Source organism: Hypanus sabinus, chromosome 3 (genome assembly GCF_030144855.1).
Source record: "Hypanus sabinus isolate sHypSab1 chromosome 3, sHypSab1.hap1, whole genome shotgun sequence".
Taxonomy (NCBI): domain Eukaryota; kingdom Metazoa; phylum Chordata; class Chondrichthyes; order Myliobatiformes; family Dasyatidae; genus Hypanus; species Hypanus sabinus.
Window position 1 is genome coordinate 11,721,858 of NC_082708.1, and position 27,494 is coordinate 11,749,351.

At 48.5% G+C, this 27,494-nt stretch overlaps 2 protein-coding genes across 3 annotated transcripts in view; one reads left to right on the forward strand and one right to left on the reverse strand.

Moving 5' to 3' along the window:
- The window catches only part of LOC132391052 (steryl-sulfatase-like), an 85,480-nt gene extending 78,764 nt beyond the window's left edge, over positions 1-6,716 (reverse strand). Inside the window, exon 1 of the mRNA XM_059963746.1 lies at positions 6,585-6,716. The gene's annotated coding sequence lies outside the window, so the exon portion shown is untranslated. The remainder of the gene's footprint in view (positions 1-6,584) is intronic.
- Positions 6,717-6,873: 157 nt separating this feature from the next.
- pudp (pseudouridine 5'-phosphatase) overlaps positions 6,874-27,494 on the forward strand; it is a 105,643-nt gene continuing 85,022 nt past the window's right edge. For both annotated transcript variants that reach the window (XM_059963747.1, XM_059963748.1), the window contains exons 1-2: positions 6,874-7,185; positions 16,467-16,685. In XM_059963747.1, the coding sequence (XP_059819730.1) occupies positions 7,113-7,185; positions 16,467-16,685 (292 nt within the window). In that variant the 5' untranslated portion in view covers positions 6,874-7,112. The remainder of the gene's footprint in view (positions 7,186-16,466; positions 16,686-27,494) is intronic.

A 27,494-nucleotide genomic window follows, 5' to 3' on the forward strand; every position in this document is an offset into this window, starting at 1 on the left:
TTAATATCACTGGATATGTCATGAAATGTGTTGTTTTGTAGCCACAGTACAGAGCAATGCACAAAAAAAACTATAAATTACAATAGTATTACAAGAACTTTATTTACAGAGCATTTTTCACACAGATGATGTAGTTTGAAATGCTTCTCAATGGGATAAAGTGCAAACATGAAAGTAAAAGATAAGATGTTATTCAAAAGCAAGGTTAAATAAATAGGCTTTGAGCTGGTGTTTAAAAGTGTTAACTGAGTCTGCACCCCTTATAGTTTTGGGTATTGGGTTCCACAGTGTAGGAGAGCAGCTCGAAAAAGGTGACCTGCCAATTTTTTTTTTTGAGTGAGATTGTTTAAATTGAAGAGACCAGCAGAAGAAATCTATGTACACTATTTAAAAAAAATCAAACTAAGTCAGTGCAAAAGGAGTAAAACAAAAATAGTGAGGTAGTATTCATCCCGGAGAAATTTGATGGCAGAGCACCTGGAATGTTATGCTCGAGTTCGTGGTAAAGGTCAAAACATCAGTCACATTTAAGAGACTCAGAAGAGGCACATGTATTGAGGGTTATGAGCTCTATAGGAAGGGTTACATTGAGCGCGGAGTAGGTTAAAAGATCAGCACAACATTGTGGGCTGAAAGGCCTGTACTGGGCTGTAGTATTCCATGTTCTATGTACTACTTAAAGTTGTACAGTTGGTGATAATTTCATGCAATAACCCACTGAACGTTTCTCTCCAGTGAGTGCACCCAAATGAAATGAAGCAAATGTGCTTCAATAAGCAAAATGCTGGAGGAATGCAGGTGGGCTCTTTATTTGCACATTGCGTTTTCAACAGCCTGCACTTATTTTAATGGGTTCTACTGGATTTCTTTGTTTTGCCTGAAAGGAGACTAATCTTAAAGCTGTTTAAAGTATACATACTTTGATAACAAATGTACTTCAAACTTTAATCTGTGGAGGGAAGTACACTGTCAACAACTTGGGTCTAGACTCTTCATCTGAACCAAATTTCAGATCGCTTCATCTAGCGTAAGGGTTCCCAACCTTTTTTTGTAAAAAAATGTCAATGACCTCTACCATTAATTAAGGGGTTCGTGGACTCCAGTTTGGCAACCCTTGGTCTAGCACCTTCACTCCATCCACCACACCAGCTGGGATCTCCTGATGGCCAACCATTTCAATCCCACTTCCCATTCCCACACTGACGTGTCTGTCTGCAACCTCATTTATGCCGGGCCAAGGCTAAAGGCAAACCAGAGGAATGGCACTTAATATTCCACCTGAATAATCTACAACCTGGTTAAAAAAATTAGAAAGAAAGATTAGCTTTGCTTGTCGCACGTACATCAAAACATACAGTGAAATGCGTTGCTTTGCATCAATGACTGATAATGCAGGGAGGAGCCCACAAGAATCACCACGCCTCAGCGCCAACATAATCTGCACGCAATTCACAAACCCTAATCGTGTGCCTTTGGAATTTGGGAGACAAATCAGAGCATGGACAGTGCAAACAATGATGTTTTTGACTATTTAAGTTCAATTCCACTGGGCAACCAAGATTTTGCTTCCAGAATACTTTTGGGTGTATCTTATCAATTTTGGGCTCCTGATCCTATCACATGCCTTTTTTTTTCTCTGAACTTGCCTATATTTGTTATTTCAATTCATAATTCAAGTTAGTTAACTGATGCCAAGATTAAGGAAAGCACATCTGTTGGTCTACAAACCAAACAGGTCATCAATGACAGGCAATTCGAAGAACTTCTAGTGGGACAGAAGAAAATCACATGGAAGGCATTCAAGGATGCCAGTTTTCTTGACGATCACAGAGCACCAAAAATATCTGCAGCTGATTGACAACATGCTTCAAGCACACAAAACCACGAAGTGCAACATGTAACTAAAAATTTATTTTCTGAATTCCCACTTAGACTTCTCCCCTGCCAATCTTGGTGCTGTTAGTGACGAGCATGGTGAAAGGTTTCACTAGGACATTGCTGTCATGGAGAAACTGTATTAGGACAACTGAAATACATCGAAGCTGGCTGATTATTGTTGGGCACTTAAGCTGGAAGCCTCAGACAATGAGTACAAATGAAAATCGTCAAAACATATTTTTAGCTTATGTAAGGGGTTTCTTCTTTCTTTGTTACTGCGTATGTTAATCAAAATGGCTTCTTTGTTTTGTTAAAAGTAGGAATGCTTCTTTGTTATGCTTCTAAGTGCTTTCTCTCGCAGCTTGTTTGGGCTTAGAGTTGCTGATAACGAGAACTGTATTCATTTATTAACCAATTGGGATAGAGGTTATTCTTCTGATGGTTCTGTTAAGTGAGTAGTTTTGGTGGGGATTTGGGGAGTTGGTGCGAGGGGGTGAGAGAGAGAGAGGGCACGATGCTGTAAGCTGGGTGAAGGAATGGAGCCCAAGCGGGGGGTCCAAGGCCAGGATTTTCAGCGAGGAGAGGAGACAAAGACAGACGTGCCGGGGGTTGCTTGGTTGGTCACTTCTGGTGGTCCTGAGCTACGAGTTGAGGAGGTCTGAGGGGATCAAATGGTGGTCAGAAGACTTCGTTAATTGAGCTCCAACGGTTGTGCATGAAGTGGTTTGGACTTTGATAAGTTTTGGTGCCTTTTCTTTATTTTCTTTTCCTTCATAAATACAGTATCATTATTAGTCACTTAGTTCTAGTAAGATCTGTAAAGCGTAACCATTTAATCGCATATGGTGTACCGTCTGTTATTTGGCGTGTTGGGAACATCACACAGCATGTACACAAGCTGATTACCCAGTTTGGCGGGGCCGAAGGCTGCTCCCCCTAGACGGAAATGAGCTGAGTGAGCCTAAGGCGTGCTAGCGGGCTACACCTAGTTGAACTATTGCAAAGCGTCAGCACCATTATGCAAAGAAATGCATTATATTAAATAAAAGTTAATTTCTTGTTTCTCCAAATTCCTACGTGATACAAGTAGTCTGAAATTATATTTATGTTCTGCTTCAAACGGTCTATCAGAACCAAAAAAAAAATTCTGAGGAAGCAACACTTTCAGAAAAAATTTGCAGCCTGATGTTGCCATTTAATCCTACAAGAACAGAGCCAAACTAAGCAGTGTTCCGCCAAGACCAAGAGCCAACACACAGAACCAACAGTCATACACAGCACAAGGCACAGATAGCACATGAAATACAGTCACGCACAACAAAAACCAAGTGTCTGAGTGATATATCCTGTAGATTGATGGTTCATGCATGTTGCCGGCAAAAACAAGTCTGCAGCAATCGACAGACAAATGCAATCCGGCTTGTCGTCCTCTGGGCACACACTGGAGGGCAGCACCAACAGGAGGGGCCAGACCCCAAACCAGCAACGACACTACGTCACACTGTGTGATGCCACCACATTGTATGCTAAGTGCGAACCTCCTGGAATACATTTCAGTTTTGAGGTCCTCTTTTGGTCGGGGTTGAACATGGATATTGCGCCCTAGCTGTCCATGTGATATGCAAGCCCGGGCAGTATGATATGGAGAGCAAGCTGTTGCCCATGCAGTAGGCACCCCCTCTCCACCCAGCTGACAGATCCAAAGGAACGGCAGGGACCAATACAGTTTGGTGTCAGCAACGTCGCAGGAGTTTCCAGTCAGCGTTGAACTCCCCACAGGATTCCAACTCCAGATTTTTCCTCCTGGTTTACTCCTGAAGCCTTTCCCATCGGTGTCTGTAGCCGCAAAGCAGCGGAGGTTTGAGGTCAGAGTTTTCCTTCTCCTAGACAAGCTGCCAACGAGTCCCATCTGCCCGAAGCGACTGCTTTTAACGTACCAGTAACCCATCTGGCCCTAACCCACCTGGACAAAAAAGACACGTACGTTCGAATGCTGTTCACAGTCTTCAGTTCAGCATTCAACACAATCATCCCTCAGAAACTGATTGGAAAGCTGAGCCTACTGGGCCTGAACACCTCCCTCTGCAACTGGATCTTAGACTTCCTGACTGGGAGACCTCAGTCAGACCGGATCGGGAGCAGCATCTCCAACACCATCATACTGAGCACGGGGGCTCCCCAGGGCTGTGTGCTCAGTCCACCGCTGTTCACTCTGCTGACCCATGACTGTGCTGCAACACACAGCTCGAATCACATCATCAAGTTCGCCGATGACACGATTGTGGTGGGTCTCATCAGCAAGAACGACGAGTCAGCTTACAGAGGAGATGCAGCGGCTAACGGATTGGTGCAGAGCCAACAACCTGTCTCTGAATGTGAACAAAACTAAAAAGATGGTTGTTGACTTCAGGAGGGCACAGAGCAACCACTCCCCGCTGAATATCGATGCCTCCTCAGTAAAGATCATTAATAGCACCAAATTTCTTGGTGTTCACCTGGCAGAGAATCTCACCTGGTACTTCAAGACCAGCTCCATAGCAAAGAAAGCCCAGTAGCGTCTCTACTTTCTGCGAAGTCTGAGGGAAGTCCATCTCCCACCCCCATCCTCATCACATTCTACAGAGGTTGTATTGAGAGCATCCTGAGCAACTGCATCACTGCCTGGTTGGGCAATTGCACCACCTCGGATCGCAAGACCCTGCAGCGAATAGTGAGGTCAGCTGAGAAGATCATCGGGGTGTCTCTTCCCGCCATTACGGATATTTACACTGCATGCTGCATCCACAAGGCAAACGGCATTATGAAGGACCTCACGCACCCCTCATACAAACTCTTCTCCCTCCTACCATCTGGGAAAAAAGCACCAGAGAATTCAAGCTCTCACGACCAGACTATTTAACAGTTTCTTTCCCCAAGCCATCAGACTCCTCAATACCCAGAGCCTGGACTGACACCAACTTACTGCTCTCTACTGTGTCTATTGTCTTGTTTATTATTTATTGTAATGTCTGCACTGTTTTGTGCACTTTATGCAGTCCTGGGTAGGTCTGTAGTCTAGGGTAGTTTTTACGTAGTTCAGTCTAGTTTTTGTACTGTGTCATGTAACACCATGGTCCTGAAAAACATTGTCTCGTTTTCACTGTGTACTGTACCAACAGTTATGGTCAAAACGACAATAAAAAGTGACTTGACTTGATCTTTGCTACCTCTACTTTTGGTAGAAACGGTTCTGCTGGGCTTAGTCACTAAGCCACAAGCGAAGGCCATTTGTTTCACACACCATTGGGAGTATTTAATAGGTAGTGGGAGCTTACCCCCACTGCCCTCACCTCTCCCCCAATACCAGCAATAACTATCTTAATGAATCATATCGTTTCATTTGTTAAATTATTTGTGATAATATTACTTTGTGTTGTGTGTGAGTTATGTGTGCTATGTTGTGCACCTTGGTCTGGAGTAACATTATTTCATTTGGCAGTATACATGTATAGAGTTGAATGACAATGAATTTGAACTTGAATTCTTTAACTTCCAGTAGCCACTCTCCTCTCTACCCCTCTGGTCCCACTACTCCTTCTCTTTCCCCTCCCCTATCTTTTCAATCTGCCCATCAAGCACTCATTTCTCCCTCTCCACTTCCATCCCTTTATTTCACATGCCACTGTCCTCTCCTATCAGATTAAATTATCTACAATTATTTGTAACTTCCACGTATCACCTCCTAGCTTCGTACATCATTCCCACTTTGCCCCTCACCTGGATCCACCTATCAGCCACCTGTCCTTGCTCCACCCCTTCCCCTCCTCTTTTTTAGACTGGCTAACCCCCATCTTACTCTCCAGTCCTGATGAAGGATCCCAACCATCTATTTCCCTCCATTGAGGGCTGAGTTCCTCCAGCTTTTTGTGTCTTGCTACTATCCAAGCATGGAGAACTGGAAAGATATTTAAAAAGGACAGCATCAAATGTTCAAAATTTGGCAAACTTCATACAGTAATTAGCCTTGTAATAATAATCCACAGAAACATAGAAAACCTACAGCGCAATACAGGCCCTTCAGCCCACAAAGTTGTGCTGAACATGTCCCTACCTTAGAAATTACTAGGCTTACCCATAGGCCCTTATTTTTCTAAGCTCCATGTACCTATCTAAAAGTCTCTTAAAATCATATCCGCCTCCACCACCATTGCCCCAGCCAATTCCACACACTTACCACTCTGAGTAAAAAACTTATCCCTGACATCTCCTATGTACCTACTCCCCAGCACCTTAAACCTGTGTCCTCTTGTGGCAACCATGTCAGCCCTGGGAAAAGCCTCTGACTATCCACACCATCAATGCCTCTCATCATCTTAAACACCTCTAACAGGTCACCCCCTCATCCTCCGTCGCTGTAATATCATTTGTTTTCCTAGGAAGCTCAGTGTTGCTTCCGTCCTTACCAACTGTTGCCAAAACTAGTTTGCTGTTACAATGAATGAGATGAAAAGTTATTTCAGCTGTTAAAGCTTCATTGTCTACCAAGCAAGCGAAAGTTGGGTCGGCTTGGTCAGAGAGAATCTGTACGGAAGGTTTTTAGAGACAAAGAGCACGCAGAGAAAGGGGAAAGCACGAATAGAGGTAAATAAGGGGGAGAAGGGCAAAGGCAAGAAACGCAGAGCAATTGTGTTCACTGTGCTGCCGTTTTTACGAGGCAGGAAGGTTACCTGAGGAGTTGTGGCGTGAACGTCTTCTTCACTTGCCGAAGACTACCTTCCGCAGTACCCGCTTATTGTAACAGGCCCCGCCCTCTTTCTATGGCGTCACGAGCCATGCTCCGCCCCTCAGCCCAAGCCCCGCCTCCCGTGCGGAACACGTCGGGGTCACCGCTGCTGGTACCGAAACCCCGCCTCCTCCCCGGAGAACGGCGGCGTCACCGGCTCGAGCCCCGCCCACTGCTCGGTGTCGCAACGTCACCCGAGGACGATGACGTCACTGTTCTAAGCCCCGCCTCCCTAGCTTGAGATGGCCGACCGAAGTCCGATCACATAGCCTTTTAAAAAAAACAAACGGAACGAAGCGGAATATTTAGTTCCTGAGCATGGGAATTAAATATATAATGAATTACACGTTGCATTTCTCATCTCCGCCTCCCGGCGTGGGGTTTTGATGGTACGGCGGCGCGGAGTGAAGCGCAGACTCCCCCCCCTCACTCACTCCGTGCGTCCGCTGCTCGGCCCACTCTCACCGGCGACATGGCGGCCGCAGCATCCTCGTTGTACCGGCCGATCACTCACGTTATTTTCGACATGGACGGGCTGCTGCTGGGTAAGTTGGCCTGTGTTTCCCCAGAGCCTGTTTGTCATTTAATTAGGGTCTCTACTTGTTTACGGCCAGCTCTCACGAAGCAAGGTCCCTTCATTCTGCCCCCTTCCATTCATCCCATTCCCTCCTTTTTTCCATTCCCCCTTGTTATTACCCCCTTCCCATATCCCTATCATCCCACTCCCACTTCCTCCCCATACCCCCTGCTATCCCCGTCCCCCACTTTCTCTGTTCCCCCTCTACCTATCCCTTCTTACCCTCCCCATCCCACCCTTGCCCTCTCTCAAAGGTTCACACCAAAGGATTTGGAGTGGGAATGTGGGCAGCCGTGTCTCTCTCTACTCCTGTTCTTCCCCCCACAGACCCTGCTCGATCTGCTGAGTTCCTCTAGCAGACAATTGCTTCTTTTTACATTTCTTACAGTGATATAGTACTGGATTTCCACCCTAGCAGGACTTGTCCTGTTGATCCATTCCAAAACGCATACACGTCTTGCGTCTGATGCAAAAAGCCAGAGGTTATGTGCTTGTATTATTCATCTAGCAAAGGATAAGTAATCAAAGAGGAATGTAAAAGGAGAAACGGTTGTCTAACTAACCCATGATGCAGTCAGTTGTCCTTTAATTACATACTTCCCCAACGTATCCTTAAATGGTCAGCCTCTTTCAAAAATAGATTCACCTTGACAGCAGAACACCATATTATACTTTGGTGTGTATCTGTCCTTATAAGATATTGTCTCTCTGACTCACAGAAACCAATACCACTAGATGCTTTTCTCAAATTCAAATGTATATTCAACTAACAAAGATATGTTTCTCTGGAGCATGGTGCACCCACAACACATACACCACACAGCACTAACACAGAATATTACCATAAATAGGTTAATAAAATATAATTCAAATGCACGTTGTGTGGAGCACAGGTAAACAGCTGGCTGTCCTGGTGATGAGATCTCGACGGTGACAGGGTATTCATTAGTCTCAGAGCCTGAGGGAAGAAGCTGTTACCCTGTCTGGCAGTCCTTGTCCTGGTGCTCCTGTACCTCCTTCCTTCCTTTCAAGCCTTATAGCTGGTCTGTGCCATTTCTGCACCTCACAGAACTGAGAGAAAAGGAGTTGGAAGAACTCCACTGCACTTGAAATCATTCAGTAATCCATCCACATGGACTTGGAAAAGGTTTATAAGGATGCTGCCAGGACTTGGGGGACCAAATTATAGGGAGATGTTGGATAGGCTTCTATTGTATTCCTTTGATTGTGGGAGACTTGAGAGGTAATCTTAACATGAGAAAGTCTGCAGATGCTGTAAATCCAAAGTAACACACACAAAATGCTGTAGGATCTTGGTTGGTGAGGCAACATCTATGGAAAGAGTAAAGAGGTGATGTTTCAAGCCAAGACCCTTCATCAGGACTGGAAAGGAAGTGGAGAAGTCAGAATAAGAAAGTGATGGAAAGAGAGTAAAAATTACAAGGTTGCAGGCAATAGGCAAAACCGGGAGGGGGAGGGGTGAAGTAAAGCGGGGAAGTTGATTGGTATAGAACCATAGAACATTACAGCATAGAAACAGGCCTTTCGACCCTTCTTGGCTGTGCCGAACCATTTTTCTGCCTAGTCTCACTGACCTGTACCTGGACCATATCCCTTCAGCCACCTCTCATCCATGTACCTGTCCAAGTTTTTCTTAAAGGTTAAAAGTGAGCCTGCATTTACCACTTCATCTGGCAGCTCATTCCACATTCACACCACTCTCTGTGTGAAGAAGCCCCCACCTCCAGTCCAAAATATATATTCCCCCACTATTGGAAGCTTCCTTTCCACATACACTCTACGTGGGCCCTTCAGAATTCATTAAGTTTCAATGAGATACCCCCTGATACAGGCACAGAGCCACCAAATGCACCTCAAATGATAAATCTTTCATTCCCAGAATTTTTCTTGTAAACCTCCTCTGAACCCTCTCCAATATTGGCACGTTCTTTCTTCAGTAAGCCCAAAACTGTTCACAATACTCCAACTGAAGCCTCACCAGTGTCTCATAAAGCCTCAGCATTACATCCTTGCTTTTATAATCTAGTTCTCTTGAAATGAATGCTAAGGTTGCATTTGGCTTCCTCACCACTGAATCAACTTGCAAACCAACCTTTAGGGAATCCAACACAGGGACTAGTGACAGATAAAGGGGTGGAGGAGGTCAGGAGTTAAGATGAGAGAGGGAAACAAATGGTGGAGAGGAGAGGGGGGCAACCTCTGGAGGTTTGAAAAATTGAAGTTCCTGTCATCAGGTTAAAGGTTACCCGGGCGGAATGTAAGATATTGCTCCTTCAGCCTGTGTGAAATCATGGGAGGGGTGGTGGCATAGATAGGGTGAGTGCACAAACACAGTAGCACATACATGTAACACTTAACCAACAGGCTGGTATATGTCTAGGGGAAAAGGAGATCCAGCCACACACCAATCCCACCTCCCGTACACGCAGGTGCTGTGAGAATCGAGTTTATGCCTCGCACCCGCACACAGTATCAAATTCACACCAGGTACCATTATGAAATACACTTTAAAGAGTTTACTAAAACTAAAAGAGTACTAGGCAATACAATATATATGAAAGAAAAGAAAAAGCAAAAGGAGCCAACTTATCAAAGTTCAGTCAGTTTAGTGCACATCGTTGGAGCTCAACCATCGAACCATTCGACCCCTCGTAGCTTGCCTCCGACCTCCACGTCTTCGCACCTGGGACCACCCCCGGTGGTCGACTGAGCAGTGCGGCGCACATCCACCTTCCTCGGCGTCTTTTTCCCGACTGTCTCGAAAACCTGCGAAACCCCCCCCCCCCCCCCCCAAGTTCCCAGCCTCACAAGACAAAATAACATTCTCCATTGGTTAACAAATGAATACAATCCCCATATCAGCAAGTCTAAAGCTAAACAACTGCGAGAGAAACACTTATCAGACAAAGAAGCATTCCTACTCTTAACAAACCAAAGAGGTCATTTTGAGTCACATACACAGGACATTGTACATTCTCCCCCCACCAGCAAATGTCATGCCCTCATGGCATTACCAGAGTTCCCCAAAGCTTCTTGCAACACACAAAACCCAACCCAGGTGCAGAAAGCAGCGACATAACTACCCAGAGCAGTAGAAATCACACTTGGTTCTCCTGGTACCACATATGTCAACTGCTCCGGGGGGCGCCTACTTCTCTGAGATCTCCGTACCCCTTCTGCCGACCCTTCCACCTCACTGGGCTCCCTCTTCACCTGCGGACCCACTGTCTCGGACACCCCAGGTCTACCTGACAGACCCTCACCCTCTCCCTCACGGGGTTCCCCCCTCACCTGAGAACCCACCGACTCACACTCGGGTTCCACCCTCTCCCCCCCCCCCCAAACGCTGGCTGCCTCTCCACCTGACCCTCACTACCTTCCCTCCTCTCACCCAACTCAGTATGGGAAGGGGCAGGAGCCTCCTCTTCTGGTACTGGAGCGCCAGCGAATGGGAACAGGGGCCACTCATCTGATTCGTCATCTTCCGAATCAGTATCCATTCCCAGGTTGAGGACCCTCCCCCGCTCTTCAGCAGCGGCCTCTTCCCTCGCTCCGCGCCCTCGCAGAACCCTTGCACTAGTCGCAACCTCCCACTGGCTCCTTGTCCACCTGCACCGCTTGACCCAGGGGCAGCAGGTGATTCTGATGGGGCACTTTGATAGGCCCATTCCCATCCTCAGGTTTCACCCGGTAAACTGGTAGATACGGCATCTGGCTCTCTATTACATAGGGGCTGGCCGCCCATCGATCTGCCAACTTGTGCTTACCAGGGAGTCCCAAATTCCGTAAAAGGACCCGGTCGCCCGGCAATAATTGGACAAGCTTCACCTTTCGGTCATACCGCATCTTATTCCTGTGATTTTGTTTGGTAGCTGCTGCTTCGGCCAATTTGTACGCCCGCTGTAACTCCCTCTTCATGTCGGACACATACTTTAGATAGGGCTTCCCGGGTAATTCACCTACTTCAACCCCAAAACACAAGTCAATGGGCAACCTTGCTTCCCGCGCGAACATCAGATAATAGGGCGCATACCCTGTAGCATCATTGTGAGTAAAATTGTAACAGTGAACCAATTGTCCAATATGACGACTCCACTTACTTTTCTGCCCAATCTCCAGTGTCCCGAGCATGTCCAATAGGGTCCTGTTGAATCTCTCTGGCTGAGGATCTCCCTGTGGGTGATAAGGGGTAGTTCTGGATTTCTCAACCCCAAGCATAGTCAGTAATTCATGGATAAGGCGGCTCTCAAAGTCCCGCCCCTGATCACTATGGATTCGCCTGGGAAGGCCGTAATGAATAAAATACTTCTCCCATAACACCTTCGCCACTGTCGTCGCCTTCTGATCCTTAGTGGGAAATGCCTGAGCATAGCGAGTGTAATGATCGGTGATGACTAAGACATTTGCGGTGTTGTTGGTGTCAGGCTCGATTGACAGAAAATCCATACATACCAGGTCCAGAGGTCCCACACTCTGCAAGTGCGACAGTGGAGCCGCTGACGCTGGCAGGGTCTTCCTCTGGATGCAACGACGGCATTTCCTACAGTATTCTTTGACTTCCCCCCTTATCTGGGGCCAGTAGAACCGGTCTTTGAGTAATCCATTGATCTTTTCCACCCCCAAGTGTCCAGAATCATCATGTAAGGCCTGGAGCACAGTCTGCCGATACTTCTCCGGCAGGACCAGTTGCCAACGGCGAGGTTGGTCCGGAGGTGCCGTTACCCAGTACAATATTTGGTTCTTTAACTTTAACCGAGGCCACTCCTTCAATAACAGAGGCACAGTTGGGTGCTTCTCCTTCTCGGCCCACGCCACATCCCCCTTCTCTACCGCTCTCCACACAGTGCCAAGACCCAGGTCATTTTGCTGAGCAGCTGCCACTTTCCCCAGACTCAGTTCCGGCAACTGTTTAGTCCGCAGTGCGGTCAGGTCACAGTAAGCTAGGGGTATGGCGTCGTCAAAAACCCCCAAGTGGTCCATGGCTCGTTCCAGCCTCCCTCTTCCCTCGGCCTTCATGGTGATAGCAAATTGACACATCGCCTTCACTCCAGGGGCAGGGACAGTCTCCCACTCCTCGTCCTTCTCCTGTTCCCCCGGCTCCTGATGTGACAAAGCATCTGTATCGACATTCTTGCTTCCTGGGCGGTACCTCAGGCTGAACTCATATGCCGACAAGGCCGCCAGCCACCGATGTCCTGTGGCATCCAGCTTAGCTGAAGTCAAAATATAAGAGGATTGTTATCCATTCTCACCTCAAACTTGGCTCCGTACAGGTAATCGCCCAGCTTGTCCACCACTGCCCACTTCAGCGCTAGGAATTCCCAACTTGTGACTGGGATAGCTTCTCTCAGAGGGCGACAAGCTTCGGCTGACAAAGGCTACTGGTCTCAATGCTTTGCCATGCCCCTGGTACAGAACAGCCCCGAGACCCTCTCGGCTGGCATCCGTGTGCAGCACATATGGCTTTTGGGGATTTGACAAAAGCCAACACAGGGGCCTGGGTCAGCGCCCTTTTCAAAGACCGGAACGCCTCTTCACATCGATCATCCCATCTCGAGCCAAAAGGTTCCGCCGGGTTCCAGTATCCTCCAGTGTCTTGCCTCCGGTCCCCCTTCCTTTTCTTCCCCACCGGGGGATAACCACACAACGGCTGAGTCAACGGGTGACACACTTCGGCGTATCCTTTCACAAATCGCTGGTAATACCCACAGAACCCCAAAAATGAGCGCAGACCGCCCACTTTCTGGGGTCTCAGCCAGGTGGTCACGGCCTCTATCTTGGTTGGATCAGTAGCCAATCCCTGTTGTGAAATGATATGGCCAACGTAGCTAACCGATGACTTGCAGAACTGGCATTTGTCCAGGGAAAGCTTCAGCCCTTCTTCATTAAGCTGGCCCTACACCTTCAACAACCTCTCCTCATGTTTCTCCAAAGTTGATCCAAACACTATCAAATCGTCCAGGTACACCAGCACCTCCAACAGATTTTCCTTACAAGCTCCCAGGAGCCATCGCACCACAGTGGAGTTAGTCCCCACCAGGAGGGCAGCACCACCGGTGTCTCCTCATCCTCATCCCCGGAGAGAGTGTGGAGCCCCCACAAATGTAACACTTACCCAACAGGCTGGTATATGTCTAGGGGAAAAGGAGATCCAGCCACACACCAATCCCACCTCCCGTACACGCAGGTGCTGTGAGAATCAAGTTTATGCCTCGCACCCGCACACAGTATCAAATTCACACCAGGTACCATTATGAAATACACTTTAAAGAGTTTACTAAAACTAAAAGAGTACTAGGCAATACAATATATATGAAAGAAAAGAAAAAGCAAAAGGTGCCAACTTATCAAAGTTCAGTCAGTTTAATGCACATCGTTGGAGCTCAACCATCGAACCATTCGACCCCTTCTCGCTTGCCTCCGACCTCCACGTCTTTGCACCCGGGACCACCCCCGGTGGTCAACCAAGCAGTGCAGCGTACGTCCACCTTCCTCGGCGTCTTCCTCCCGACTCTCTCGAAAACCAGCAAAACCCCCCCCCCCCCCCAAAGTTCCCAGCCTCACGAGACAAAATAACATTCTCCATTGGTTAACAAATGAATACAATCCCCATATCAGCAAGTCTAAAGCTAAACAACTGCGAGAGAAACACTTATCAGACAAAGAAGCATTCCTACTCTTAACAAACCAAAGAAGCCATTTTGAGTCACATACACAAGACATTGTACATACAAAATGCTGGAGGAACTCAGCAGGTCAGGCAGCATCCAAGGAAACTAATAACCAATTGCTGTCTTGTGCCAAGACTCTTCTTCAGGTGGTACATTCAGTCTTTTCTCAGAGTTGTGGGGTTATCAAAAACTAGAGGGAACACGGTTAAGGTGAGAGGAACTTGTTTATTTAAAGATACAGCACGGTAACAGGCCTTTGCGGCCCAATGAGCCACACTGCCCAATTACACCCAAGTGACCAATGTGTCCTCTAATTTGTAATGACCAGTGCGGACCAAAATCTTGTGCTGTGCAAATTTTTGCCCAGTGACAAAATGTGCGCCCCGAATAACTTCTTCAATAAAAACAGCAAAAATAAGTCAGTTCTACAATCTGTGGACAAATGGTCGCCAACTCCACATTGCCAACACTGCCCGCATCAAAAACTGGAAAAGGAAAGGTGATTGTGTACGATCGTGAAATATATGTGCCAGCGAGGTAGAGGGTGACAATCTTTTGTGCACAGTTTAAATTCCTTTGTGTGTTGTAGCAAAAGGTATGTGTGTGCACACCTTAGAAGAAACATTACACTTGACCAAATTAGCCTACTAACTGATACGTCTTTGGAACATGGGAGGAAATTGGAGCGCCCGGAGGAAACACATACAGTCATGAGGAGAACGTACAAGTTCTTTACAGACAGTGGTGGGAATTTAATCCAGATCAATGGCGCTGTGAAGTGTTACACTAACTGCTCTACTACTGTGCCACCCCAAACTTGAGGGACAGCTTTTTTTAAAATCAGCTGGCAGAGGAAGTGATTGAGGCAGGTACAATAATTTTTAAAAGCCAGGAGGATAGCTACAAGGATTAGAAAGGTTCAGAAGGTTATAGGCCGAACGTTGGCTAATGTTGACTAATTCAGCCTGGATGGGCTGAATGGCCTGTTTTCCTGTTGTATGGTGATGATCTAGATCCTTAATGCTGACAGAGTCCGAGAACACTGCAGTACAGAAGTAGGCCCTTCTGTCCATCTAGTCCATGGGAAACTATGAATCTGCTTAGTCCCATCGACCTGCACACAGACCATAGCCCTCCATACCCCTCCCATCCATATCCTTATCCAGATTTCTCTTAGGTGTGGACATTGAACCTTGTACCACTTGTGCTGGCAGCTCATTCCACAATCTTACCAGCCTCTGAGTGAAGAACTTCCCCCTCATGTTCCCCTTAAACATTTCATCTTTCACCCTTGACCTTGACCTTTCACACTCTCATGCAGCCTCAATGCTTGCATTTACCCCATCTATGTTCCTCATAGTTTTGCAAGGTACTGTATTTGTCAACATGGAGTGGAATTCGCATTTGTAAATCTGGTGGGAGCAGGAGGTGTTGGGAATGGCAAGGCTGGAGTGCTGCTAAGGGGTGTGGGACAGGTGGCAGAGAAGGAGTGCCGGTGGCGGGGGCTAGTTCAAGTCAGACACACCCAGCCCTGAGACACCAGGCAAGGTCATTTGATTCCAAACAATTGGTTTTATTGAGCATCACAGAATGTCTGTGGTGCTTCCTGCTGCCCTCTCCCTTTCCCTTTTCCCAACCATGATTCCCCTCTCCCTGTCCCCTTCCCACTCTCAGTCCACAGTAGAGACCCACATCAGAATCAGATTTATCATCACTCGCATATGTCATGATTTTTTTTTGCAGCAGAGCGCAGTGCGGTATATAAAATTACTACAGTACGGTGCAAAAGTCTTAGGTACCCGAGCTATGTATACGTGCCTGTCTAAAGACTTTTCAACAGTACTGAACTTCTATCAAATCTCCCTTGATTTTCCTATGCTCTAAGGAATGAAGTCCTAATTAATTCAACCTTTCTCTAAAACTCAGGTTCTCAAGTCCTGCCAACATCCTTGAAAATTTTCTCTGCACTCTCAATCTGTTTGATATATTATCATAGGCAGGTGACCAGAACTGCAAACAATATTCCAAATTAGGCCTCACCAATGTCTAAAACAACTTCAACATAACATCCTAACTCCGGTACTCAGTGCTCTGATTCTTGAAAACCGGTGTACCAAAAGCTCTTTATGATCCTATCTATCTGCGACACTACTTTCAAGGAATTATGAATCTGTATTCTGAGATCCTTATGATCTACCATAACCCTCAATGCCCTATCGCTCACTGTATGAATCCTACCCTGGTTTGTTGTCCCAAAGAGCAATACCTCATACTGGTCTGCGTTAAATTCCATCTGATTTGTGGCTCTTTTTCTCCTTGAACTGAAGGAAAGAAAGAAAGCTGTAAGTTTAAGAGTATCAAGTACTTTCACACGGGCAGACACGGTGGCGTAGTGGTTAATGTACCACTTTACAGCATCAGCTGTAAGATCAAGTGGGCTGGCCCCAACACATCTTCAGATCCTGTTAGTAGTTGATGCAGACGACACATTTCACTCAATGTTTCAATGAACGTCTGACACCTAAAGCTAATCTTATCATTTGCTTCTCTGTCGCAGACACGGAGAGGCTATACACTGTCGCTTTTGAAGAAGTGTGTTCCCATTATAACAAGACATTTACATGGGAGTTGAAGAGCGTAATGATGGGAATGCATGCCTTAGATGGAGCCAAGCTTCTTTGCAAGAAACTGGAACTTCCGATTACTCCCGAACAGTTGATGGAAGAACTTAGTGTTATAGAGAACAGATTATTTCCTACAGCAAAGCTGATGCCAGGTAACAAGGGGTTGATCACAGTTTTAACTGGTTTTAGCACTATGAGACTTCCTCGTTGGCTCATCGCTCACAACATTGAGTGGATATAAACACGAGATTCTGCAAATCCTGAGCAACACACACAAAATCCTGGAGGAATTCAGCAGTCAGACACCATTAATGGAGGGAAATAAGCAGTTGACGTTTCGGCCCAAGACCCACTTTTTCGGACTGAAAGGGAAGGGCAAAGACGGCAGCATAAAAAGGTATGGGGAGGGGAAGGAGAATAGATAAAAGGTGATAGGTAAAGCTAGATGGATGGAAAAGGTGAAGGGCTGGAGAGGAAGGAATCTGGTGAGAGATGATATGCTAGTTAGCTTCCTCATTGGTTTGTTGCTAAAGGAGGGATTCCCAATCTCTTATGCCTTATCCATAATGCACCAACTGCCGCCACTGGGCTATAAACGTGCAGGAGCAGTGTGTGGTGAAGTGCCTTGCTCAAGGACACACACACTGCCTCGGCTGAGGCTCGAACTAACGACCTTCAGATTACCAGCCCAAAGCCTTAACCACTTGGCCACGTGTCAACACAATGCCATTATTATACTTGGACCAATACCATTAACCAAGGGGCCTGTGGACCTTAGAAGCCTTAGAGGGATATGAGCCAAATGCAAGCACATGGGACTAGCTTAGTTGGGGGCACTGTTCAGCATGGATGTATTGGGCTGAAGGATCTGTTTCTGCACTGTATGCCTACGGCTCATGCTTCAACTTACTGCTGATTAGCCTCGGTTATATTTACAAAATCCTAATTCAGGACCAAAATCAAAAAGTATTTTCTCTCGCAAAGATTTTAAAAAATTTTATTCTTGCCTACCATTGACTCTGGGCAGTACAGGAATTTAAGTTGCAGATTAATAAAAATAGTTTAAGAGATTGGAGGAGTATGAAAGGAATAGGAAATATGTTTAACAGTTGACATAAGTGACTGAAGATATTGAACAACAATCTGGAAGAATTGCCTCAGCCCGAAACATTGACAGTTTGTCCCTCTCCCTCACCGCCCGCTCATTGAAATCACCATCTATATTGAAAGGCCCAGATGGAGTGAATGTGGAGAGGATGTGGATAGAGTCTAGGACCAGAGGACACAGCCTCAGACTACAAATAAGTCCCTTTAGGATAGAGCTGATTGATGAAGAATGTCTTTAGCTGGAAGGTGGTAAATCTGTGGAATTCATTGCCACAGATGGTTGTGGAGGCTAAGTCATTCAGTATAGTTAAAGTGAAGGTTGATAGGGTTTTTGATTTGTAAGGGCTTCAAAGATTATACAGTTGAGAGGGTTAATAAATCAGCTATGAGCCAAATAGCTATTCTGTTCCAATGCATAACCCTTAACCCTTAATTTTATAACCATCAGAATCAGGTTTATTATTACTAGGTTGTTGCTTTGTGGCAGCAGTACAGTGCATGACAAAAGGTATTATTAAGTTAAAATAAAAATTGAGTTGAATCCCAAGCGGACAATATTTTAAGGAGAGCAGAGGGAAGTATAAAGAGGAAGTCAAAGGTTGGTGCTTTCCAGGGGTTTCCTGCCAGGGGTGGCGATAGAGGCAGATACACTAGGGACGTTTAAGAAACTAGGCATGTGGATGATAGAAAAAAGAGTATATGGGTGGAGGGGTTAGATTGAGCTTAGAGTAGGTTAAAAGATTGACACAACATCGTGGGCATAAGAATCCGCTGTGCTGCAATGTTCTATGTTCTAAACCCTTTGAGATTTTTCCACTGGTGGTAGACAGCGCGATGTTTCCCTGTGATGGTACCCCCTAAGGATCGGTTATGTTTCAGTCACCTCACCCTTCATTTTCCTGAACTCTAAAGAATACATATCTGATTTCTTTAGTTGCCCATTCATGCACTGATGAATCTTTTCAGAGTTTTGTTATTGTCAACTAGTCACAATAGTGGAGAAATAATGGCCAGCTAATCTGCTCCAATTTTGCTGCAGGAGATATGTATCTATTTTCTATCTGTCTGCATTGGATTTTATGTTTATTATGGGTATGGTGATTTGTCACGTGGATGGGGACGTGGCAGAAGCAGATTAATCTCATAATCACACTTAGTTCCATTGGTTTAAGTCAGAGAGAGACTTAGTAGGGCACATGGATTTTTTTTGTTGACAGCTTGTTTTGCTTGTTTCACTTATTTCACTTGCTACGCTAGTTTTGTTAGTTTTTTATCGTTAAAATAGCATTCATTTTTGCTGGCTTCATAATAAAGTAAGTTCTTCACTCAGTCTCTCAGTTTTGGTTTGTTTTTCACGTAACTGCTATAAGTGCCACTTGAAGGTTAGATATTGGTCGTGCGATATAGCAATAATGTGCACTGAACATAGGGTGATAGTGAAGTTAGTCTGGATCAAGAGGAATCTAAAAGATGAACAGAAGTAGATTGTTCAGATGCTCAGAGAACATTGATCAGTGTTATAGCTTTTGGTCACTATTAAACACTGGATTAATAGCCAGCGGAGTATTAGAAGTCCAGATGACACTCACTAGAATTTAGAAGATTGAGGGGGGGATCTTATTGAAATGTATAAAATTCTAAAGGGATTGGACGGGCTAGATGCAGGAAGATTGTTTCCGATGTTGGGGAAGTCCAGAACGAGGGGTCATAGTTTAAGGATAAAGGGGAAGCCTTTTAGGACTGAGATGAGGAAAAACTTCTTCACACAGAGAGTGGTGAATCTGTGGAATTCTCTGCCACAGGAAACAGTTGAGGCTGGTTCATTGGCTATATTTAAGAGGAAGTTAGATATGGCCCTTGTGGCTAAAGGGATCGGGGGTATGGAGAGAAAGCAGGTACAGGGTTCTGAGTTGGATGATCAGCCATGATCATACTGAATGGCGGTGCAGGCTCGAAGGGCCGAATGGCCTACTCCTGCACCTATTTTCTGTGTTTCTATGATGATGTTAGGAGATATGGATCGAAACCCAAAGGTCAATCAGATATCCAGAAGTTGAGGCCCAACGACGAACCTGGGTCTGCAAAATACACCGGGGAAATCGGAGCTAAGTGTCTGCAAATCCACGAGTCCGGTATAGGCAAAAGAGGACCTTCAGTGTGTCCTGGGGGTTAGAGCACTGTGAGTGGATGGGAAGGAGGAACATAGAATGTTTTGCCGCTGTTGCTTGTTGTGTTCTGTGTTGTTCTGCTGAACACGGTGGGCATATTGGTGCTGGAGTATGTGGTGACACTTGTGGGCTGCCACCAGTATATCCTCAGGTGTCTTGGTTAGCGCAATTGACACATTTCACTGTACATTTCGATATACAGTCCTATGTAAATGTCTTAGACACATATACATAGCTAGGGAGCTGAAGGTTTTTCCACAGTATTATTGTTGTTTTATGAATTGCACTATACAGCTGCTGCTGCAAAAAAAAAACAAAATTTCAAAAAAGTTTTCTGAACCCTTTGAAATTACCTGGTTTTCTGCATTAATTACTTATAAAATGTGGTCTGATCTTCATCTAAGTCACAGTAATAGACAAACACAATCTGTCTAAACTAAGAACACACAAACAATTGTATCAAGACGTTTTACAGGAGAATGTCAGGGTCATGCTCTGTCACCTGAAGCTTAATAAAAGTTAGATGATGCAACAAGACAATGATCTGAAACACAAGAATAAATCAAGAATGGCTTAAAAAGAAGAAAATGTGAGTTTTGGAATGGCCAAGTCAGAGTCCAAACCTTAACACAATTGAGATGCTGTGGCATGACCTGAAGATGGGTGTTCATGCAAGGTATCCCAGAAATACTGACGAACTGAAACAATTTTGTATGGAGGAATGGACTAACATTCCTCCTCGCTGTTGTGTAAGTGTAATCAGCAGCTGCAGGAAACATTTGGTGGAGGTTATTGCTGCTAAAAGAGGTTCTACCAGTTATTAAATACAAGGGTTCATATACTTTTTGCAGATTGGACTGTGAATGATAAAGTGTTCAATACAGACATGAAAAGTATAATTGTGTGTTATTAGTTTAGGCAGATTGTGTTTGTACATTATTGTGACTTAGCTGAAGATCAGATCACTGTCTGTGAGTGATGATAAACCTGTTTCTGATGTGTGTTATTATAGTGGACTGATTGTGGGAAGGGGGCGTCAGATGAGGGGAGGGTGTGGGAATCACCAGGGAGACATATTGTAATGATCAATAAACCAATTGTTTGGAATCAAATGACCTTACCTGGTGTCTTAGGGCTGGGTGTGTCTGCACCCATGCCAAGACCCCCACCCTGGCATTCCTTCTCTACCATCTGTCTCACACCCCTCCTGCAATGCTCCAGCCTTGCCATTCCCAATATCTTGGCTCCTGCTGGATTTACAAACTTGCTCTCTGCTCCACGTTGACAAATATTACACTGTGCAAAAAGTCCTGGCTTTACATATATGTATATGGCTGAGACTTTTGCGCAGTCACTGATAAATGTAAATCTGAATCTGGAGGGTTACAAGAGCGGGAAAAAAAGGTAACTCTGATCTGGCCCTTCTTACCATCATGTTTTTCCCTGGCTGATGGTTGTTGATAGTTAATTGCATTGTTCCACAAATGAAAAAACGCTCAGAAGACTGAGGAGCATTTTACCATAAGAGCATAAAACATAGAAAACCTACAGCCCAATACAGGCCCTTTGGCCCACAAAGCTGTGCCTACCTTAGAACTACCTAGGCTTTACCCATAGCCCTCTATATTTCTAAGCTCCATGTAGCCATCCAGAAGCCTCTTAAAAGACCCTATCATTTCCACCTCCACCACCACTGCCAGCAGCCCATTCCACACACTCACTACTGTCTGCGTAAAAAACTTACCCCTGACATTTCCTCTGTACCTACTTCCAAGCACGTTAAAACTATGCCCTCTCGAGCTGGCCATTTCAGCCCTGGGGAAGAACCTCTGACTATCCACACGATCAATGCCTCTCACCATCTTGTACACCTCTATCAAGTCACCTCTCATTCTCCATCGCTCCAAGGAGAAAAGGCGGAGTTCACTCAACCTATTCTCATAAGGCATGCTCCCCAATCCAGGCAACATCCTTGTAAATCTCCTCTGCACCCTTTCTATGGTTTCCATGTCCTTCCTGTAGCGAGGTAACCAAAAATGAGCACAGTGCTCCAAGTGAGGTCTGACCAGGGCCCTATATAGCTGCAACATTACCTCTCAGCTCTTAAACTGAATCCCATTATTGATGAAGGTCAATGCACTGAATGCCTTCTTAACCACAGAGTCAACCTGCGCAGCAGTTTTGTGTGTCCTATGGACTTGGACCCCAAGATCCCTCTGATCCTCCACGCTGCCAAGAGTCTTACAGTTAATACTATATTCTGCCATCATATTTGACCTACCAAAATGAACCAGCTCACACTTATCTGGGTTGAACTCCATCTGTCACTTCTCAGTCCAGTTCTGCATCCTGTCAATGTTCCACTGTAACCTCTGACAGCCCTCCACACTATCCACAACACCCCCAACCTTTGTGTCATCAGCAAACTTACTAACCCATCCCTCCACTTCCTCATCATTTATAATAATCACGAAGAGTAAGGGTCCCAGAACAGATTCCTGAGGCACACCACTGGTCACCGACCTCTATGCAGAATATGACCTGTCTACAACTGTTCTTTGCCTTCTGTGGGCAAGCCAGTTCTGGATCCACAGAGCAATGTCCCCTTGAATCCCATGCTTCCTTACTTTCTCAGTAAGCCTTGCATGGGGTACCTTATCAAATACTTTGCTAAAATCCATATACAGGTTTTCCCTGCTATTCAAAGGTAGAGCGTTCCTATGAAATGGTTTGTAAGTCGGAATGTTGTGTAACATTTACCCAACAGGCTGGTATAAGTCTAGGGGAAAAGGAGATCCAGCCACACATCAATCCCACCTCCCGTACATGCAGGTGCTGTGAGAATCGAGTTTATGCCTCGTGCCCACCCACAGTATCAAACCCACAACAAATACTGTTATGAAATACACTTTAAAGAGTTTACTAAAATTAAAAGAGTATTAGGCAATACAATATATATGCAAGGGAAAAAAACAAAAAGGCACCAACTTAGCAAAGTTCAGTCAGTTTAGTGCACATCGTTGGAGCTCAAACATCGAACCATTCGATCCCTCGTCGCTTGCCTCCGACCTCCACGTCTTCGCACCTAGGACCACACCCGGTGGTCTTCCGAGCAGTGCAGAGCACGTCCACCTTCCTCGGCGTCTTCCTCCCGCTCTCTCCCCAAAAGCCCGCGAAAACCCCTCCCCCCAAATTCCCAGCCTCACAAGACAAAATAACATTCCCCATTGGTTAACAAATGAATACAATTACCATATCAACAAGTATAAAGGAAAATAACTGCGAGAGAAACACTTATCAAAGAAGCATTCCTGCTGTTAACAAACCAAAAAACCCATTTTGAGTAACATACACAGGACATTGTACAGTTGTAAAGAAGCAATTACCATTTATTTATATGGGAAAAATTTGTGAGCCAAATCATGTGAAATAAAACATAAAACCTAAAATAACAGTAACATATAGTAAAAGCAGGAATGATTTGATAAATGCACAGCTTATCCTATCTCATGTAGGAATACTTTTCTGCAATTATTGCAGCACTGTCCACCGCAGTGAAAATCTCACGCAAGTGCTCTCAGCAGCACTCCCGGCAGAAACACACGGCACGAGCGCTCCCGGCAGAAACACACGGCACAAGCGCTCCCGGCAGAGACACACGGCACGAGCGTTCCCGGCAGAAACACACGGCACGAGCGTTCCCGGCAGAAACACACGGCACGAGCGCTCCCGGCAGAAACACACGGCACGAGCGCTCCCGGCAGAAACACACGGCACGAGCGTTCCCGGCAGAAACACACGGCACGAGCGTTCCCGGCAGAAACACACGGCACAAGCGTTCCCGGCAGAGACACACGGCACGAGCGTTCCCGGCAGAAACACACGGCACGAGCGTTCCCGGCAGAGACACACGGCACGAGCGCTCCCGACAGAAACACACGGCACGAGCGTTCCCGACAGAAACACACGGCACGAGCGCTCCCGACAGAAACACACGGCACCAGAGGTCCCGACAGAAACACACGGCACGAGCGCTCCCGGCAGAAACACACGGCACGAGCGCTCCCGGCAGAAACACACGGCACGAGCGTTCCCGGCAGAAACACACGGCACGAGCGCTCCCGGCAGAAACACACGGCACGAGCGCTCCCGGCAGAAACACACGGCACGAGCGCTCCCGGCAGAAACACACGGCACGAGCGGTCCCGACAGAAACACACGGCACGAGCGTTCCCGGCAGAAACACACGGCACGAGCGCTCCCGACAGAAACACACGGCACGAGCGCTCCCGACAGAAACACACGGCACCAGAGGTCCCGACAGAAACACACGGCACGAGCGCTCCCGGCAGAAACACACGGCACGAGCGCTCCCGGCAGAAACACACGGCACGAGAGTTCCCGGCAGAAACACACGGCACGAGCGCTCCCGGCAGAAACACACGGCACGAGCGCTCCCGGCAGAAACACACGGCACGAGCGCTCCCGGCAGAAACACACGGCACGAGCGCTCCCGGCAGAAACACACGGCACGAGCGCTCCCGGCAGAAACACACGGCACGAGCGCTCCCGGCAGAAACACACGGCACGAGCGCTCCCGACAGAAACACACGGCACGAGCGTTCCCGGCAGAAACACACGGCACAAGAGGTCCCAGCAGAAACACACGGCACAAGAGGTCCCGGCAGAAACACACGGCACGAGCGCTCCCGGCAGAAACACACGGCACGAGCGCTCCCGGCAGAAACACACGGCACGAGCGCCCCCGGCAGAAACACAAGGCACGAGCGTTCCCGACAGAAACACACGGCACGAGCGTTCCCGACAGAAACACACGGCACGAGCGCTCCCGGCAGAAACACACGGCACAAGAGTTCCCGACAGAAACACACGGCACGAGCGCCCCCGGCAGAAACACACGGCACGAGCGCCCCCGACAGAAACACACGGCACGAGCGCCCCCGGCAGAAACACACGGCACGAGCGCCCCCGACAGAAACACACGGCACGAGCGCCCCCGGCAGAAACACACGGCACGAGCGCCCCCGGCAGAAACACACGGCACGAGCGCTCCCGACAGAAACTCACGGCACGAGCGCTCCCGGCAGAAACACACGGCACGAGCGCTCCCGGCAGAAACACACGGCACGAGCGCTCCCGGCAGAAACACACGGCACGAGCGCTGCCGACAGAAACACACGGCACAAGAGTTCCCGACAGAAACACACGGCACGAGCGCCCCCGGCAGAAACACACGGCACGAGCGCCCCCGACAGAAACACACGGCACAAGCGCTCCCGACAGAAACACACGGCACGAGCGCTCCCGACAGAAACACACGGCACGAGCGCTCCCGACAGAAACACACGGCACAAGCGCTCCCGACAGAAACACACGGCACAAGAGTTCCCGACAGAAACACACGGCACGAGCGCTCCCGGCAGAAACACACGGCACGAGCGCTCCCGGCAGAAACACACGGCACGATCGCTCCCGACAGAAACACACGGCACGAGCGCTCCCGACAGAAACACACGGCACGAGCGCTCCCGACAGAAACACACGGCACGAGCGCTCCCAACAGAAACACACGGCACGAGCGCTCCCGACAGAAACACACGGCACGAGCGCCCCCGACAGAAACACACGGCACGTGAGTTCCCGACAGAAACACACGGCACGAGCGCCCCCGACAGAAACACACAGCACGAGCGCCCCCGACAGAAACACACGGCACGAGCGCCCCCGGCAGAACCACACGGCACGAGCGCCCCCGGCAGAACCACACGGCACGAGCGCCCCCGGCAGAACCAAACGGCACGAGCGCCCCCGGCAGAACCAAACGGCACGAGAGTTCCCGACAGAAACACACGGCACGAGCGCTCCCGACAGAAACACACGGCACGAGAGTTCCCGACAGAAACACACGGCACAAGCGCTCCCGACAGAAACACACGGCACGAGAGTTCCCAACAGAAACACACGGCACGAGAGTTCCCGACAGAAACACACGGCACGAGAGTTCCCGACAGAAACACACGGCACGAGCGCTCCCGGCAGAAACACACGGCACGAGCGCTCCCGGCAGAAACACACGGCACGAGCGCTCCCGGCAGAAACACACGGCACGAGCGCTCCCGACAGAAACACACGGCACGAGCGCTCCCGACAGGAACACACGGTGCAAGCGCTCCGACAGGAACACACGGGGCAAGCGCCCCCGGCAGAAACACACGGCACGAGCGCCCCCGACAGAAACACACGGCGCGAGCGCCCCCGACAGAAACACACAGCACGAGCGCCCCCGGCAGAAACACACGGCACGAGCGCCCCCGACAGAAACACACGGCACGAGCGCCCCCGACAGAAACACACGGCACGAGAGTTCCCGACAGAAACACACGGCACGAGAGTTCCCGACAGAAACACACGGCACGAGCGCTCCCGGCAGAAACACACGGCACGAGCGCCCCCGGCAGAAACACACGGCACGAGCGCCCCCGGCAGAACCACACGGCACGAGCGCCCCCGGCAGAACCACACAGCACGAGAGTTCCCGACAGAAACACACGGCACGAGCGCTCCCGACAGAAACACACGGCACGAGCGTTCCCGACAGAAACACACGGCACGAGCGTTCCCGACAGAAACACACGGCACGTGAGTTCCCGACAGAAACACACGGCACGAGCGCTCCCGGCAGAAACACACGGCACGAGCGCTCCCGACAGAAACACAACGGCACGAGCGCTCCCGACAGAAACACACGGCACGAGCGCCCCCGGCAGAAACACACGGCACGAGCGCCCCCGGCAGAAACACACGGCACGAGCGCCCCCGGCAGAAACACACGGCACGAGCGCCCCCGGCAGAAACACACGGCACGAGCGCCCCCGACAGAAACACGCGGCACGAGCGCTCCCGGCAGAAACACGCGGCACGAGCGTTCCCGACAGAAACACACGGCACAAGCGCCCCCGGCAGAAACACACGGCACGAGCGCCCCCGACAGAAACACACGGCACGAGCGCCTTCGACAGAAACACACGGCACGAGCGCCCCCGACAGAAACACACGGCACGAGCGCCCCCGGCAGAAACACACGGCACGAGCGACCCGACAGAAACACACGGCACGAGCGCCCCCGACAGAAACACACGGCACGAGCGCCCCCGACAGAAACACACGGCACGAGCGCCCCCGACAGAAACACACGGCACGAGCGCCCCCGGCAGAAACACACGGCACGAGCGCCCCCGGCAGAAACACACGGCACGAGCGCCCCCGGCAGAAACACACGGCACGAGCGCCCCCGGCAGAAACACACGGCACGAGCGCCCCCGGCAGAAACACACGGCACGAGCGCCCCCGGCAGAAACACACGTCACGAGCGCCCCCGACAGAAACACACGGCACGAGCGCCCCCGGCAGAAACACACGGCACGAGCGCCCCCGGCAGAACCACACGGCACGAGCGCCCCCGGCAGAACCACACGGCACGAGCGCCCCCGGCAGAACCACACGGCACGAGAGGTCCCGACAGAAACACACGGCACGAGCGCTCCCGACAGAAACACACGGCACGAGCGCTCCCGACAGAAACACACGGCACGAGCGTTCCTGACAGAAACACACGGCACGAGCGTTCCCGACAGAAACACACGGCACGAGAGTTCCCGACAGAAA